The 16,776-nt window shown below is 36.8% G+C and overlaps 4 protein-coding genes across 9 annotated transcripts in view; 2 read left to right on the top strand and 2 right to left on the bottom strand.

The window, feature by feature from the left end:
• LOC143919318 (uncharacterized) overlaps positions 1-1,002 on the bottom strand; it is a 5,725-nt gene extending 4,723 nt beyond the window's left edge. Inside the window, exons 1-2 of the mRNA XM_077441574.1 lie at positions 798-1,002; positions 391-717 (exon numbers count right to left, since the gene is read on the bottom strand). Of these exons, the coding sequence (XP_077297700.1) occupies positions 391-717; positions 798-905 (435 nt within the window). The 5' untranslated portion in view covers positions 906-1,002. The remainder of the gene's footprint in view (positions 1-390; positions 718-797) is intronic.
• The window catches only part of ecd (ecdysoneless cell cycle regulator), a 19,696-nt gene extending 11,502 nt beyond the window's left edge, over positions 1-8,194 (top strand). For 2 of the 5 annotated variants that reach the window (XM_077441578.1, XM_077441576.1), the window contains exons 2-3: positions 5,347-5,549; positions 5,626-7,689. In XM_077441578.1, the coding sequence (XP_077297704.1) occupies positions 5,361-5,549; positions 5,626-7,113 (1,677 nt within the window). In that variant the 5' untranslated portion in view covers positions 5,347-5,360 and the 3' untranslated portion in view covers positions 7,114-7,689. Of the gene's footprint in view, positions 1-2,376; positions 2,781-3,838; positions 4,028-5,346; positions 5,550-5,625 lie in introns of those variants that run through there. The other 3 variants (XM_077441575.1, XM_077441577.1, XM_077441579.1) reach the window with 3 other exon arrangements.
• Gr22a (Gustatory receptor 22a) lies at positions 7,027-12,069 on the top strand. Its single transcript, XM_077441584.1, has 4 exons — positions 7,027-9,349; positions 9,432-9,515; positions 11,421-11,571; positions 11,667-12,069. The coding sequence occupies exons 1-4, from the start codon at positions 8,480-8,482 to the stop codon at positions 11,870-11,872; spliced, it is 1,311 nt and encodes a 436-aa protein (XP_077297710.1). The 5' UTR covers positions 7,027-8,479; the 3' UTR covers positions 11,873-12,069.
• LOC143919322 (tether containing UBX domain for GLUT4) lies at positions 12,007-16,776 on the bottom strand. 2 transcript variants are annotated; one of them, XM_077441583.1, is made up of 9 exons: positions 16,685-16,773; positions 16,489-16,606; positions 16,229-16,421; positions 15,932-16,157; positions 15,545-15,860; positions 15,275-15,472; positions 13,616-13,775; positions 13,351-13,546; positions 12,007-12,295 (listed from the first exon to the last, which is right to left on the bottom strand). In XM_077441583.1, exons 2-9 carry the CDS (start codon positions 16,570-16,572, stop codon positions 12,127-12,129), a joined length of 1,542 nt encoding a protein of 513 aa, XP_077297709.1. In that variant the 5' UTR covers positions 16,573-16,606; positions 16,685-16,773; the 3' UTR covers positions 12,007-12,126. The 2 variants fall into 2 exon arrangements, with proteins under 2 accessions (XP_077297709.1, XP_077297708.1); XM_077441582.1 differs by having other exon boundaries at positions 16,489-16,776.

Here is a 16,776-nt window from a genome sequence, read left to right as displayed (position 1 = left end):
CACATCTCATAAACGAGAGGACACCAACAAAAATCATTGTCATATTCGAATTCAATGGATCAAACTTAGTAAAGATTGATCGTAGTCTCCGCTCTGATATTTTTTGTTTGTTTCTCAGTGTTATTAAATAGAATAGTTGCCACTTTTGAAGATTTGCAAACTGATTATACTACATACAGTAGACCTCGTTTATCCGGAAACTAAGCTGGTCTATAATTTGGTCTATTAGCGACAGAATACATGAGATTTATTTTTAAAAAGTCAATAAATTCATACGACTCTTTTAAGTGTACTTTCATTTTTTTTCTTCTTATCATTTGCTCTTGTGACATAGACAAACTCTTCAGATACACCTGCTGGAGTATTTTAAACAAATAAAAATTATTTCACCTGCCAATTTTCGCCGAGGGGATCATTTTCTATTAAAAAGGTGTGTTTACTAGAATCATTGTCTTCTGGGTCGTTTGATTTCCATTCATTACTATCAACATGTGCAGTGGGTTTGTGGACATTTGGTGACGAATTAGCATTAAAGTCATCCTCCCACATTAAATCTTGCAGTATGATTTCTTCCTTTTTGATAGCCAAAAACTGGGGCAATCTCTGTCTTAGAGTTCCATCATTCCGAACACACATGCTTTTAAAACCGTCGAACAATTCCAAGTTAGTCTTACACCCAAGGCATATCGTATCCGGCAATCTGTCGTCCCTCTCAACCTGCAAAAGAATTGGAAGCAGAGCTTTAAAACGATAGCCGGACATTTGAATAGGTTAACGATACAGTAAATGTAACTGACGTTTAGCTGACAGCAGGACCAAATGCGCTGCACCAATTGATCAGAATCATCGTGGATGAAGACTGAAGACGCTTCTGTTGCAGCACAGAGGCAGAGTCTACACTCCATCCTTCAGTTCCAATCCTTGGCGCAAAATAGTAATTACAATACGAGGAACGGAAACGTCAAAACATACAAATTCAATTATGAATTATCGGAATGATGTAGAATAGTGGTTCAAATCAAATTGAATTTTGAGCCATACACTAAGCCAAATGTTGTACAATATTTATTTTATATTTCACGAAAGCGTACTTTACAAATCCAACTAAGCATGTATTCTTTTTCTTTTTATGGGATGCCTCTTCCCAATTTTGTTTTTTTTTTCTTTCTTTCTTTCCGTTTCTTGTGATGTGAAAGTTCTTTCCGACTTCTTGCGACGTGAAATATCATTTCCATAAAAGCTACCCACTCTTGTGCAGCTTTTTACGTTACACTAGTGTTGTGCCCGATGAAATATCATCGAATGTGTTATGGCCGGTGGCCGTCACCGCATCGAAAGTAGAAAAATCGAAATCTTTATAATGATGTTCGTTTACCATGCACAGTGCCGGTTTTAGAGTCGGGCTAAAGTTTTGCCAGCTAGGTCGGGCGGCGCCCGAGGGCACCAAATAAGTTAGGGCGCCAAATGATGCGCCAAAGGCGCTTTAAAATTTAAAATTAGAGCGCCAAAAGCCATTCAAAATTTTAGATCAAAGCGCCAAAGGCGAAAGTTCTTTCTAAGGATGCTTAGAAAAAATTGCCCGAGGGCGCCATCGGGTGTAAGGCCGGAACTGACCATGCATACATATGAAGAGCGGGTAGTATATATATATATGTATGTTAGCCAGCAGCATAGCTCGGTCGTTAAGCTTCTGCTTAGCGTCGAGAGGCATCGGGTTCGATCGCAGGGTCGGGCCTCGAGTGAAAATGAATTTTTCAGAGTATGCTGTTGGTCAGACCTAGATTTGTGACTCCAGGTTGATCGTTTCCTATCAGAGTTTGCCAATTTTCTCTGATTTCATTGTTGAAAAAATTGGCTAAAATCCTTCCTATACAATATGTCATCTGTGATTGATTAATGTGCAATAAATAAGTTTGTGTACAATTTCATAGATGTCTCATTGATTTGCGAGTTTTTCACTGTCTCGTAATTCAGTGACTTACATATATAAAAATGCTGCATTGTAATTGTAATTTGTAATTGGCCAGGAAGGCGCATTGGGGTTTACCTGTAAAGCCTTCCTGGTATATACATATGTAAAAAATAAAAATAAGTATATATAAATAGTGGTTCGGTGATTACTGGTCACAAATTACTCGTCACAAAGTCACTAAAATCTCTATAACGGAACATCTGACAGCCGAAAAGTGCATCATACTAACAAGAACTTGAGTGCCAAATATTGCGTATTCGCGATTTTAATGGAAAAATTGTCTTTGTGACCACCACAATGTGACTAATAATCCAATTATCCCCGTATCCAGCTGCCGCATAGCCACCTGTGGTGGCTATATGGGAGCTGGATACGGGTGATACTGTTATTAAGTATTTTTTTTCACCTCATGATAGTGAGAGTGTAGTGTAAGATTGGTAGCAGTGTCGATATAGTCATATCGACATAACAAAGAGAGTGTTTAGGCCTCGTGTAGTGCCGGTTGTCCGTTGACGGTTCGAAATGTCAACGACCGCAGGAGTGAACGTGGGCGGGGTTGGGGCTGGCGGCGGGGGCGGAGGCGCGGGCGCTGCGCCCCTAGAGCGAGTTGCCCCCGAAGATGCCGTGGAAGTGTATCTTTTCGCGTCTGCAGAGGAGGCTGCGGACGTGCATCGTCTGGAGCAAATGCACTCTCAAGCCTCTCAGATCATCGCTCAACTCTCGACCGACTACATTTGGCACAAAGATTCCTTCGCTTTGCACAAAAGGCTGCACAACAACAACGTATCGTTGAGTGATACCGAGACCGGTACTAATATTTTCACGATCTTTGAACGTTGCCCTATGTAAATCCATATATAATATGTTTTTTAAAATGCGAATCGTATACAACAGTGGTGATCCAAAGAAAATATTCCAAACTTAGTTTTGATAAGTTTTTAAAACAATCATAGTTTTTTTTTAAATTAATTTTCTTTATTGTAGAATGAAATGAAATGGAAAACTCAATTAAAATTTTTACATTTAATGTAATCAATCAATTTGATAAAGTTTTGCCTAGTGGATAATGTGTCGATGTAAAAGCAAACTCAACGTTTAACGATACTGTATCGCTTTTGTTATTTTCTAATTAAATTTATGCAGTTGCAGAACTATGTAGATCCGATTAATTTAATCAACTTTTTAATGTATTTAAGTATCGGAAAGAGATTTCTTTTTACTAATCAATACCCAAAATTTGGTCTATAATCCTGTATTATTGAACGTGCAATTATTTTATGATTATATATTTGTAAATTTAATATAAAAAAATAATGAATATTCAAGTAAAATATATGTATATAAAAATTATAGTTTTTGTTTAGTTATGAATTTATGCTATAGGTTTATAATACAATAAGATTTGCAGAAGTGAGATTTATTTTACAGAAAAGTTGCACTTCAATTAAAAATATTATATACAATATATCACTGATATATGTATATCGTCTTTCTCGTCTTGCTCAATTCTGAGCTTTGTGATCACTTCCTATCATCTAGGATCTGGTGGATGATCCACCTCCACTCCTTCCGGTTCTGTGCTTAGAGACGGTTCCGTCAGTTCTTTGATTTGATCCGACCATTTTGTGGGAAACCGTCATCTCGCTCGCCTTCCCTCTAGTGTTCTGGTGACATCAACTTCTCAAGATTCTCCATATTCTTCCTGGCAATACGGTCAAAGTAGGACAAAATCCTTTTTCTACATGTTGTGGTGAGTCTCTCTGAAACTGCTAGCTCTTTGAGGATGGAGACTCGGGCGTCTTTTGTTACATGGAATGCGAAACACATTTCAAAGGCATCTAACATATTCCTTTCTCTCTTTTTTAGCGTTGTTGTCTCGACTCCATACAATGCAATGAGAACCACCAGAGATCGCACCAAATGGATTTTTGTTTTCTTCATTATATAACGGTTTTTCCATATCTTTGTCAGACTGATCATCGCCACTTTCATCACTATAATTCTTCTGCGGATTTCTGATTGGCATCCTTCTTCTCTTGAGATCGTAGCACCTAGGTAAATAAAATCGTCGACTTCCTCATAGTCTATTGGACTTAATGAGAGACTCGAATCTGTCAACGAAGAAGATTTTTGTTTATCTCTAAATCCAGGTGCTTACTTACTATTTCTAGTCTACGTAGCTCATTGCTGGCCATTGCGAATCTTATATTGGAAATCTTCCTGCTGCCTATTGTTATTTTTTTGTTTTTTTTATACGTATGCCTAACAGGTTAACACCAATGCGCCTTCCTGGCCAATTACAAACATCGATAAACAATTTTTACAAAGCATTATTCAGACATCTATTGACAAATCTAACAAACATTGTACAGCGTTTTATATATCAGCAAATTTGAGATGCTATCAACTCGAATTTTTGCGAGAGATACGACAGGTTGCCAATTTGTTGGAACCGTTTCAATGAAATAAGATAAATTGGCAAACTCTGATGGGAAAAGATCGAGCTGGAGTCGTATCCAAGGTCTGGCCAGCAGCACCGGGCCAAGGAAAAAACCCGTGACCACTCATTTGAAAGTATTACACGATAACCATTAAGCTATGCTGCTGGTCAGCCACGTTTCCATCCATCCAGTACCTTTTTCATTATATATTCCCGTATATGTATGCATGCATCCCTGTCGGACGCCTTTTTGCACTTGAAATATTTCCAAAAGAAACTTATATATTCTTACTGATATACATATGAAGCGTGCAGTCGAATAAAGATATATGTTCTACTTTAACGTTGTATAGGAGAGCTAAATAACAAAAGTATTAATGCACTCTGTGATGAATGATAAAACAATAACACAACATATATATCTTTATTCCACTGAGAAATCCATATCCAATCACAAATCATTTTGAACCCCTTCCACTTACATTTGAGACAAACTGTGAATGCAGATCGTTAGAGGATGATACGTGTATTCATTAATCAACAAAAAAAAACGTAAATATGTATGTGGTAGAGATTCCTGACAGATGACGCTGTTCAGGACCACGGTTGGGATGTTGCGGTTTAGGTGAAGATCAAACACGTGCGTTTTCAGTCATGTTGTTTATTAAGACGATACGTGCGGAGGTTTAGCGACCAACCGCGCGGAGCGCAGGTCCAACTGCGACTAACCGTTACATCTCTACCCCTTTCCATCCCCTTCTCACAATCAGTCGTAACATACCCCTTCTTAGCCATAGCCCATACATCAGCCTTTCGTTCAATTCCAACCCTACATGTACATATATCTTTATTCGTCCGCATACTTCATCCGTAGACTAAATTAATTCTAAAAACAGTGATCACAAATCAATTTCTTCTGTTTTTTTTTTTTCAGAATACCCATCACATATGTATGGGATGTCTTGCTATGGTGATAATATCGAAGATGAGTGGTTTATCGTGTACTTAATTTTAGAATTAACCAAAAGGATGCCAAATTTGATTGCACAGATTGTGGACAATGATGGTGAATTTTTGTTAATTGAAGCAGCTGATTCGCTACCGTCGTGGGCCAATCCTAGCAGTTGTATTAACAGGGTATATTATTTAATTTTTTTAAATTTAGAATTGATTTTTTTTTGTTTTTAATTTAATTTAAGTAAAAAAATTACAGGTGTTTATCAGTAAAGGAAAGCTTCATATTATACCTCCAAATAGTTCTAATCCTGACGAAGAGATCTCAATAAATGATGCAATCTCAAAAATCGCCTTAAATTCAGACAGTTATGTAGCGAAGAATGAAATATTCAATCACGTCAAAGAGCGAATAGTTGAATACCCGGATAAAATTAGAGATATGATGCATCAGACGACCGTCTACACTCCAGTGGGAGTCGCAGCGTTGTTGAAAGAAGATCCGAATTTAATTTCAGCCGCCGTTCACGCGTTTTGCAACAGAGATCCCATCGATATGAAGGTTTGCAGGGCTATGAAATACTTCCCACCGGAAAATAGAGTGAACACTTCTGTGAAATTTACGAAATGTTTGTACGCAATGTTGACGCATAATAGTTTCACTGCCGATCGTCGCACCGGCTGGAACTTGCCTCCGCCAAACTCTCCACAGTACAAATCACACAGTTTGGGGGTCAAGTTGGCTTGTGGTTTTGAAATATTAGTCTCTCAAGCTAAGCCGAATCAACCGCTGGAATCCAATAAAGCGTGGGATACTTATCTGAACGGGTTGAAGACTAGGAATTACTTTCAAGGGTTGTTAGAACACTCGCAGCAATATAACGTTTTGCTTGAGAATGCTAAAGACTATTTTATCAATCATTTAGATTATGTGAAAATGACTCCTATTGTCGGTAAAAGAATATTAGATATGTTAAGCGATTTAAATTTGGATGAAAGAGTATTCCGAAAAGAAGAACCGTTGCTACCAGACGATGACGATGATAAATGGTTGCTTATAGACCCGAAAGATTTGGAGAATTTATTACAGAATAGGTATGGACAGAAGAATTTCGTTTCGTTGACTAGCGAAACGAATCCTATCAATTTCTCGGGAAAGCTGAACGAATTTTTAGAGCAAACTTCCGGCATAGAAGGAGTAGATTTACAAGAATCTGAAGAAAATTTACCGACACGGCCAAAGAGAGGTATAAAAGTTAAAAGAAATTCAAAAGAATCATCGAATTCCGCAAGTTCAAGATCGCCGAGTTTGACCAGAAAGTACAAAGTGGATTTTGATCCTGATCAGTTTTCAAATGCCGTTCAAAACATATTAGATTTAGTCATACCGGATGATAATTGGAACTTAGAATCCGAGTCGGATTTCAGCAACTATGGCAGTGATGACGACCTGGCGGCTGACGTTTATGATTTAAATCCGAGCCAACCCAAGAAGAGTGAATCGACAATGAAGAATTACATGAAAGAGATGGACAGCCAACTATCGGAGACGACTTTGGCAAAGTCTTTCGCGACAACTAACAAAGACGGAAATACGTCGGTGGATGTAAATACGAATGTTTTGAAGAATATGATGCAGAGTTATCAAGAGGAAGCCGGTGGATCAGGTCCGGCTGGAAATATCCTAGAGCCTTTGGGATTCACCAAGTTTGAGCATTTCAATTCGATCGACGATGAGGTCGATTAACCGCTTTTGTAACAATCTTAAAGATTAAGCACCAATAAACGGCTATTGCATTTTTTTATATAAATCTTTTTCTATTGTCATTGTTGTTAAGACTTGTTAATATACATATATATTTATAAACTGTGGATTGCGAGGTGATTGGATACACAACTTTAACGATGACAATCTTGCTTTTAAACGGTGCTGTCCTTTTCATCCCTTCGCTTTTCGTATCACTGTATCCATGAGTCTGATTACAATAGTAAATATCTACTTACAAATGTATACCATAAACATCACTTCATCCGACATTTCATATTATACTTAAATATACCAAACTTTTACAACGTGAAGCTCAATTTTTTTTATATTTTTTATCTTACATGTACCAAGTGAAGGCTTAAAATCCCACGGGACCAATTTTAATCAACGCCGGTCTATCTATATATGTAGCTTTATGCAAATTTTCTCGAGCAATCGAATGACTGCTGATCGTGGGTCACTCAGCTCCATTATATAATGCTTGTGTTGATTTTTTGACCGAGTTAAAAATCGTCTGCTACCTCTTTAAAGCAAGTGTGCTTCCAAATAAATTGTATCTTCTAAATATTTTCTTATATTCTCTTGAAGAATGAGGTTTATTTCCTTGCCTGACACTTGAACTATGATTGAATGTTGAACGTAAGGATATATTGCGACTGTTAAAATGAATGGATTACTAGATTTTTTATAGGAAAAGTGCTTGAATGTTATTCAAAAGAGGTAAGAAGGATTAGTGAATGTGATTGTTGCAGACAGAAATGTGTACTCGAGTGAGACGCTTGTCCAAAGATAACCCAAAAGTAATGGAGGCGAATGAATGTTAGTTGGACAAAGGAAATACTCGGAAGATATTCAGAAGGATGTAAAAGAAAGTTTATTAGAAAATCATAGAACTTATAGTTGTAGTAACGAGAAGGGATTTGAATAAGGTAAACTTGGACGAGATGCTTAATCAAGATGGATATAATAAAGCGAATGAAAATACTAGATAGACGAATGGATGGAAAAGTTGACGAAGGTATTCAAGATGTCGACAAAAGCAAAGATATGAAATGATTGGAATAATGAAAAGAGAAAACTTTGGTGAAATGCATTAAAAAGGCGCAAATAAATGGTTCCCAATGGGAAAGAGTCATAAATATAGCGAATGGATAAATCGACATTTGTCTACATAGTATTTAATTAATTAATATAGTATTGTATGTATATTTAATCGCTCAATATCTGGAAAGCAAATTAAATTAATCGTTACGCGTCAAATGAAACGAATACAAATAAGTATGACATTTTAATTAGTTACAAATGGAAAATAGTCGAGAGCTGAACGGCAATAGAAATACGCCAAATGCCCAACGTTGTCGTACCCATCGAACCGAACCTGATCATGAGCACCAAGAAAACTGCCGAAAAGTCGAAAGGCAACGTAAAATACGACTTGCATTACGCGCTGAAACCTTTTGCGCCATTCTACCTGGCGTTCGGGCTGCTGAAGCTGACGAGCAACGGCAAGAAGTATAAGCAGACGAACGCCGTAGTCAAAATATACTCTTTCGTGCTAAGCTTTCTGCTGTCGGCGTGGGTCGTCTATGTGGTGATCGAGCGATACCAAAAGAACGTCAACAGGCATGGTAACGAGAGCGCTTTATTAGACTTGCTCAGCTTCGTGCCTCCGCTGTTGACCGGAGTCATAACGATCGTCGTGTCGGCGTCGATCGGGCCCGAGATGATAGTGAAGTATTTCGAAAACTTGAACGTTATCGACGGATCTCTATGCGTGCTTAAGAAGGCAATGTATCGCAGACTGCGCGTAAAGCATGCCTTGATTCAGATCTTCTTCATGCTGCTGACCATCGCCGGATACGTCAACGATACCGTCTCGAAATTCCGCTCGTCTACTACCTTGTGGTACACGACTACTTTGATTCTGGACTTGTTGTGTATTGAGTTTATTGTGTATGTCAGCACGCTGAAGATTCGGTTGAAGATGGTCAATGAAAAGTTGAAGAGTTTCTATGAGCAGATGTTGAACGAATCCGTTCTCATTTCCATGTCGAGGATTAGCTCCATTTACAGGAGTTCAATGTCGTTGTTCGGTCAGAGTGAGAAGGCGAAGTTGCCTGTTTCCAGTGATAATGATACGATTACGATTTTGACTCACATCTATGAAAAGATTGCTGACAACACTTACATTTTGAATTCGTTCTATGGACTTCCGGTAAGTGTGCCGGGATTTAATCTATATGTAGATTGACTTTGTATGGTTTGATTAGGTATTGATGAATTTTATGCTATTTTAGATACTCATGTATGCGGCTTCGACCTTTTCGATCATCATAATAACTATTAACAATTTCATCACTTGGCAAAAGTCTACTGATTACGTAAGTAAACATGCTTTTTAATGTACGTACTAACAATAGATGAAGTTTTGTGATCATGCGAAAATTCGAACATGAGATTTTGACTGATTCGAACTCGGAATCGATCACTGATCACGTTTTCATGATCTAGAAAAAATTTGTATGAATATTGGGGATTTTTGGAACACCGTTAATCCTATCGAACTGAAACTGAAATTCTTATCGATGCGATGTTAATTTTTTTTTAATTTTTAAGTTGACCGGAAATGGAACCTCCTCTTATAGGTGTTCTCTTTTTTTAAGTTTTTGAATTCAATAATCTCCCAAACCGCTAACCGAATCAGACTGAATTTTTTTTACATGTAATAGAAATTATAAATTTTATACCGTAATATTTTTACCTGAACTGGAAGTAGTACTTTAACTCTAAAGAATCGAGGTTTTTTATGTTTTTCTCAGAAACCTTTTGGTTTATTGAACTGAAATTTCATATCTAGAAGTTTAAGCTTAATACCAAGTTATGTATAAAATTTGGTGAGCACCCGTCAACCGGAAGTGGCAGTTTACTCTTGTTCGATTTTTCTTCCACTATTTTTTTCGACCCCTTAAACATGTGTGGTTTTCACAAGAAAATTCAAGTATAATCCTTGTATTGATGTTATGAAAATAAAAAAAAAATCACTAAATTTAATAAACTTGAAGTGGGATTTTTTCCTCTTAGAAAAGTCAAAAATGTTGTGACCATACGATTTTTTCCACACCCCTGAACGTATCAAGCCGAAAATTATATTTGTATTCTTTATGTTGAGTTGAACTTAGAGTTGATAAGGTTTTGGTCGGAATTAGTAAACCGGAAGTAGTATTTTTTTTTTAATACAATATTTCATTATTTTATTTTGACCTTTTAAATTACTTTTATTTTCTTGATATTTAATGTGTATAATATTGTTGCGTAGGGGTGGGTGGAGAATCCAAGAAAAAGGCCAAAGTCGTGTCACAGCATTTATTGATGATTAAGGAGATACACGCACTGGCAGTGCTCCGTCCAGAATGTCTTGATATCGCCTAAGTACCTCCTTATAACGGATCGGTCGCTCAGGGCATCTTAGACGTCTGGTTACTTCCCTATTGTTTAGAAATGTACCCGGATATGTATTCCCACGACACTCAGTCCCACGGTATCGGTCACTTCTGAGAAGGGACCAATAGCGGCCATTGTTTAGCCTACTTGCACTAGTCTGCAGATAATCCTCGAAATCAATTACAACGGTCGCACAGTGTCAGGGATACGCCTCGGCCTAATCCGATTGCACTTAACCGGCGGCTCTTTTTAGTATACGCTACAATATTTATAGTGATTTTAAGTAATAAAAAAAATTTGAACAAAAACCGAAAGTAGAACTTTCGTCTTGTGTAAGTTTCCCTACATTTGCGCTTAATTTGTATCGAAAATGCTCTCATAGCCGATATGTGCGTTTGATTATCGAATTTCGTTTCGTGACCTTCTTATATTTCTCAAATACATATATAAAGTCATGGGTTGTTCACATCCGAATTTTTAATTATATTTTTTCGACCAATAATCATAGCACATAAACGGAACATTTTGCAGAAAGATATATTTGCGGCTATTGAATAAAAAATATGAGACTCTTAATAGATTTTAGTCTACGTTCTAAAAATGAAATTCTAGAAATCTGAAAAATGAAATTATACGACAATTTTGAAGACTTTATTCCCATTATAATATAATGAAAAACATTTCTTTACATATAGTCAAAATACGACAATCATACATGTCAATTTAAGCAAAACAAAAGAATAATTAATTAGAAAAAACAAAATTAGCATTTAAATTAAAAATATATTCCTAGTTGTTTTCCTTTGACCAATTTCTTAAAATAATATTATGAATAAAATTTCCAGCAACAAAATTTGGCTGTGACTACGATATGTATCTGGACATGCCGCTGCATATTCTTCACCATCGTCAGCATATACTATTGCGAAACTTTACAAGGAGAACGCGCCAAAACTTCAGCTACTATCGAAAAAATCAGCACACAAGTGAAATTAGGTAGCGTATTCTCCATTTTATACTTACTTCCATCGTTCTCCCGCTTACATATGCACATTATCCAATTTTAATCAATGAACCTGTTGAATTTTCAGAGGAAAGAGAGCAAAAGCTTTTGAACAGGTTTTCAATAGTGATCAACTGCCGCCATATGCGGATCACCGCTTGCAATTTCTTCCCGTACGATTTCTCGTACTTGCATTCGCTCGCCAGCGCCATAATCGGCTATACCATAATATTAATCCAAGAGTCGCCCAGCTCCAAAGTCAACCGAAGCGACAACACCACCAAAACTGACTAAAACACACGCACGCTTTATATGTGAAATGAAAACCATAGATAGTAGCCTTAAAAATGCACTTATAAAATCATGCATTTGTTGCATAGTTTTAAAAGCACCATTGTTCATGTGAAGAGCACGTTAGTTGGAATAAAAATGCACCGAGTGAAATTTATTGTAATTATTTACTGATAATAAATTGAATTTGTACAATATGTATAAAAATTATATTATTGATAAATACGCTTGTTTTGTGAATGAAATGATGATCAATGTTACTTATTTGTTTTGAACCATTTCGGCAATTTTACATCTGAGGTTGACGCTGTGCGAGGTGTACCGGAAGTGGATGAAGTTTCAGCTTGAGGAATACTTTGGATGTTTGACGATGAGCTGATTGTTTCTTCCGTCTTCAATGGCGTTGTCCTTGTTTTATTTATACCCCTGAAAAATTCAATCATAAGCAATTGAAGCATAGTTTGTAGTCTAAAATTCAGATTGGCTGACTAAAGTTACAGACAATACTTTTGTTATCCATTAAGTTGAATATGTTTAAATACATATGTGCTAAAGTTTGAGTGTGCATTTCACGAACATAATAGTTTGTTCATACACGAATCGGTGCTACTTTAGTATGCGGTCTACCTTAGCATGCGATCTACCTTTGAATTGCAGTCGACTATTTTTTTTATTTGTATCGTAGCAACGACCTGTTTATTATACTTTTTTCCTGCCGCCCGATAAAGTTGTCGAAGCATTTCTATCAAAATATCGTCAGCAGCGAAGAAAATACCGACCCTAACAACCTAATCTTAAATTAATAGGACCAGCCCTAACTTAACCTAACCTAACCTGACCCTTAAATAAATAGGTGTTGGCTGCTAAGATATGTTTTTTTAAGTTTTATTTCATCAATATTTTCACAAAAAAAAAACCATATCTTAGCAGCCAAACCTATTTAAGGGTCAGATTAGGTTAGGTTAAGTTAGGGTTGGCCCTATTAATTTAAGATTTAAGAACTGGGACAGTGAGATCGCATATTAAAGTAAAAACGTGAAGGTAGATCGCATACTAAAGTAGATATGTGAAGGTAGATCGCATACTAAAGTAGATATGTGAAGGTAGACCGCATACTAAAATGGCACCCACGAATCAATCTGGCCAGTTATAGTATACACAAAAAAACAAATTGACTAACTAGTTTGTTCATGAACTATTAGTAGGGTGACTATATTTCCCAGGTCTCAAAACGGGACGCTCTGTAAAAAGATTATCCCCCGCTCTTATACAAAAAAAATATGTTGCACGTCCAAAAATTTTATAATTTTTCCCTAAATGGTCATTAATACTGTCAAGGAATTATAATTTTTTTTCAGAATGTACAATTCTTGTGTACATGAATTAAACAATTTTACGAACTAAAACCAATAGCGTGTTTATAAACAAACTATGTAGTATGCTCATGAACCGGAGTGAACACTTGGACTGTAACAGTTTACCTAATCTTCGATGCAGATAATAAAGCGGCTTCGGGCGACGAAAGCTTCGATAGAATGGAGTCCTGAAGGTATTGATGGGTCGAGATCGTCGATAAGTCAACATCCAGTGGTCCAAAGTATAACAGTGCAGACGGTATGCAGCGTGCGTCAAAAAGTGTCATATCAGGCGATAGCACTTGCTTCGGCGGTGTGACATCTGCATTTAAAAGACACAATTAATAGGGTTGTGGAGTGTTTTCGAATGTAAACTCACAAATATACTTACAAAGGTCGAACGGTTGATTGAGATTTTGCAAATATGATTTTACAAACTCCTTCACTGTTTCGATTTTGTCCACTGGTATGAAGTTACCTTGAAGTACGGTTCTGTCAGGAAACAAAATGCGAAGAACTACATTTTGATTTTTCCGAATTTGATTCGTCACCTGCAAATATATAAAATATGTATAGTTCTTTATTCATATATATGTAACGACTTGAAGTCTATTTATATTATCCAGCTCGGTAAAGACAATTTCTATTCATACTATATAGCAGTGCACGTTCAGACTTGTGCAAGGCAAAATCAAGTGCAATATAGTACGGCGCAATATTGCTTGCATCGTATCGTCAAGTCAATATTGTCACCATTTGACGTTTCCGAAAATATTCATATGCGCATGCGCACTGTCGTTAGTGTGCACTCGCCACTATGACGTCACTTCATACGTGAATATTTCCATAGTGACCGGTTCTGCTTGATACGTTTCGGTGACATGTATCATCACACAATATATAAAATATCGCTATTCCGTTTGTCTGTCTGTCTGAGATAACGCTCGCTGTACTATAATAGTCGTTTCGATTCGAAAAACCGATAAACCACTGCCAAAACTTATATATGAATACAATAATAAAATAAAAAAACTTCTATATATACTGATCGCTACTAATGTTTCCGCTTGGCAGATAATTTACCGCCATCTATTGAAAATTTATTTAATTAATTAATTTTTCTATTGGTGTTTTATATTGTTTACATGTAGGTAGGTAGGTGGTTTTTACCTTTTTTTTTATATTAAACAATTAAATATATTTAAAAGGTATTTGAAAAAAATTCGACCGTGTGGGGATCGAACACATGACCGACGATACATTTATTTAATTTTTTTTTATTTAATAACATAATATGCCAACACCCATGCGATGATATGTCATCGGGTACAACACTAGTTGTATAATATGGATAAATCTTGTCACTTGCTGCTGTTACATCTACGCCACGTATATATTACGGAACATATGAATGTGTCCATATAAAATGCACTAAATATTTTTCGGTAATTGGATTATTAGTCACATTGCGATGGTTACAAAGACAATTTTTGCTATGAAAACCGCGAATGCGGAATATTTGGCACTCGAGTTTTCGTTAGTATGATACATAGTTATCATTAGTATGATGGACTTTTCGGCTGCGAGATGTTCCATTATAGAGATTTTAGTGACTTTTGGGGGAGCGCTTTGTGACCAATGATCACTGAACCATATTTTTCGTACTGCTGTTTACGTGCATTTACCAGTTTGTGCTGTGCAGAGAAATGTAATAATAATAGAAGTGGCTTTAAGCGTCACAGTTTTGTAAGATTGCGGTATGGCTGTCGCCATACTTAATTAGTTTCTGCCACAGTCGTGTTTGGTGTTCGACGTATAAACATTTGTTAAGTGCAAGATGGGGAAGTGCATCGTTAAAAGTTACACAATGCACACCAAACACGACTGCAGTGGAAACTAGCTAAGTATGGCGATGGCCATACCGGAATCTTACAACATTATGACGCCTAAAGCAACTTATATTATTATTCCATTTCTCTAGTGCTGTGCTATGTAGTACAAACAAACCTTTATTCTTTACTAAAAATAATCAAAATTTGAAGTTAATAACCTTTTCTGTTATTTCTACATTTCTAAGAGCTGCTGTTCTCAACGGAACGTTCTCTAACTCCTGTCGCCTCTTGCCCAATTCCAAATACAACTTCTTCAACTCAGTAACGGACAGATCATAGAAATCGTCAGGCAGATCGTTGAACGGCAAATGATTCGACATTTCCTGTGAAAAAACTAGCGCATTTCTCTCTCCGACCTGTAAAACGACTCTTATTATTACCACACATCAAATTATCAAAATGTGTAATATAAAATCATCACTCCTTACTATGATAACATTCTCGTTGAATTCCACCTCTTCACTGACACACATTTCCACATCGTCGTCTGTTTTAACAACTAACTTTTCAGATTCAGCAATCTTTTCCTCTACGCACATATTTTCATTAGGTGTTTCTATTTTATCAATGATAGTTTCAGATACGTTTGCCGTATTCTTCGGTGGATCTAAACCAGCAGATTCACTCGCAACCACTCCAGGGGAACTGACTGTTTCCACAGTACTACTCGAACTGGATGGAATCGGTGTATAATCGTCGTCTTCTCTAACCTTCTGCGGCAACGGAGCTGATACATTCGCTTGCCTGAATAGCATACAATAACAATTAGAATTTTCTTTAAATTTATATCACATTTTATATATTGAATACCGTACGTTTTTAACTGTTCCGGTGTTCTGTGAACTAATCGGATGATAGCCCTGCCACCGGTCAAACCTAGGCTTTTTAATGTGGTTTCATTCAATTCATCTTTACCATACACTTCTCTACGCATATAAATAACGACTGGATTGGAATCTAAATCGCATTGATCTGGCACGAGTGATGTTAGGACTTCAAAAACTGTAGCCGAAGGATTGAAATTACCCATTAAACGGTTGCCTGAAATAAAAATGAAATTTATTGTAAAAGACGGATTATTAGCGATACATTATCGTGTGGTGAATTCCAACCGTTTTCTAATTGTAGTCCTAGTATTACTTCCGAGTCTACTCTGGTACGCTTCGCCGGGGCCATTTCAAGTGATGCATTATTTGGCAAACCTGAAAACCTCAACACGCCAGTGGAGTCGACTACGCGATTGTGATGAGTTAGGTCGTACTCCTCTGCTTTGAATCCGTGTTTTTGGCATGTTTGTTCTAAAATCTGCACAATTGATTAAGCATATTGCATAATTCAGATAATAACATTATTTTTTGTTTTTTGTATTTACTTGTAGCAGAGTAGTATTGGCGCCACAACGCTGTACATGACGACGTCCGTTTGGGGTTAGAACTGTAACACTCCAAGTGCTCATGATGGCGGGAAGATATCAGAGAATCGATGATTGTCTGATTGAAATTTCGATTTTATGAATTAATGTAATTAGAAAATGTAGTTGATTGGGTATGGTGTAATAGAAATGCAACCGGCTCGTAAAGACGTATTGAATGACAGCGCAAACCCAACTGTCAAATTCTGTATAAGCAGTGCTGCCATAATGAAAGACTTTAATGTCAAT

The sequence above is a fragment of the Arctopsyche grandis genome, chromosome 11 (assembly GCF_051622035.1).
Source record: "Arctopsyche grandis isolate Sample6627 chromosome 11, ASM5162203v2, whole genome shotgun sequence".
In the NCBI taxonomy this organism is placed as follows: Eukaryota; Metazoa; Arthropoda; class Insecta; order Trichoptera; family Hydropsychidae; genus Arctopsyche; species Arctopsyche grandis.
The sequence above is the reverse complement of the archived record's forward strand: the minus strand, read 5'-3'. Positions and strand labels throughout refer to the sequence as shown.

Excerpts from the sequence above, each read along its gene's own strand:
- Gr22a (XM_077441584.1), top strand. The coding sequence starts at position 8,480 with ATGCCCAACGTTGTCGTACCCATCGAACCGAACCTGATCATGAGCACC. Across the intron at positions 9,350-9,431 it reads ATTCGTTCTATGGACTTCCG|ATACTCATGTATGCGGCTTC; the intron begins GTAAGTGTGCCG and ends ATGCTATTTTAG. Across the intron at positions 9,516-11,420 it reads GGCAAAAGTCTACTGATTAC|CAACAAAATTTGGCTGTGAC; the intron begins GTAAGTAAACAT and ends TAAAATTTCCAG.
- LOC143919322 (XM_077441582.1), bottom strand. The coding sequence starts at position 16,572 with ATGAGCACTTGGAGTGTTACAGTTCTAACCCCAAACGGACGTCGTCAT. Across the intron at positions 16,158-16,228 it reads AGGACTACAATTAGAAAACG|GCAACCGTTTAATGGGTAAT; the intron begins GTTGGAATTCAC and ends TTTTTATTTCAG. Across the intron at positions 13,776-15,274 it reads ATGTAGAAATAACAGAAAAG|GTGACGAATCAAATTCGGAA; the intron begins GTTATTAACTTC and ends ATATATTTGCAG.